Genomic DNA, 737 nt, shown 5'->3' on the forward strand with positions numbered 1-737 from the left:
CCCGTGCAAACATGCCCCTCCTGCGGGCCGGCTCGCCCTCGCCCACGATGCCGCCTTGAGGCTTTACCTTCCGGTGTCCACTGTGTCTTCTGGTACCTTCTGCCGTGTGCTTGGGCGAGTGCGGGCTCCTGTGCTCACCGTGGGGCCCCCGCCCAGCGCTGTAGCGCTGCTGCGGCCCTGCGGGGCCCGAGCGAGGACGGGCTGGGGTGGCCTGCGTCCGCTGGGCGTGGCCCCCGGTCAGCGCAGGCCGCGGTCAGCACTCGGAACTGCCCCTGCGGGAGGAGGGCGCTAGTGCGCAGGGTCCTCGGTGCAGGACAGGCCGGGCCGGGCCAGAGCCCTCTGAGCGGGCCGTCTCCCCGCAGAGCGCAAGCGCCTGGGCATCGGGCAGTCCCAGGAGATGAACACCCTCTTCCGCTTCTGGTCCTTCTTCCTCCGCGACCACTTCAACAAGAAGATGTACGAGGAGTTCAAGCAGCTGGCCCTGGAGGACGCCAAAGAAGGCTACCGGTGAGGTGGCGTCCACCCCGCGGTGTCCAGCATCGTGCACTTTTGCTTTTCGTTCTTTGACGATTTGATTGATTTACGCGCACAAGAGCTGGGGCGCAGCCAGAGGTGACGCGCTGAGCCGAGTCCCCGGGCCGCGGGGGCAGAGCAGCGGCGCCATGGAGACCCAGTGTGGAGGGGCCTGCTGCGCCCTGGGATCACTCCCCGGCCACGGCCGGGGTCACTCGTGCCGC

The 737-nt window shown here is 68.9% G+C and overlaps 1 protein-coding gene across 1 annotated transcript in view; it reads left to right on the top strand.

Annotated features, from left to right (window-relative positions):
- The window catches only part of LARP1 (La ribonucleoprotein domain family, member 1), a 10,159-nt gene that overhangs the window by 7,042 nt on the left and 2,380 nt on the right, over positions 1-737 (top strand). Inside the window, exon 8 of the mRNA XM_012729993.1 lies at positions 363-507. Coding sequence (XP_012585447.1) covers positions 363-507 — 145 coding nt within the window. The remainder of the gene's footprint in view (positions 1-362; positions 508-737) is intronic.

The sequence above is a fragment of the Condylura cristata genome, unplaced genomic scaffold (assembly GCF_000260355.1).
Source record: "Condylura cristata isolate star-nosed mole 26May11 unplaced genomic scaffold, ConCri1.0 scaffold00026, whole genome shotgun sequence".
Lineage (NCBI taxonomy): Eukaryota > Metazoa > Chordata > Mammalia > Eulipotyphla > Talpidae > Condylura > Condylura cristata.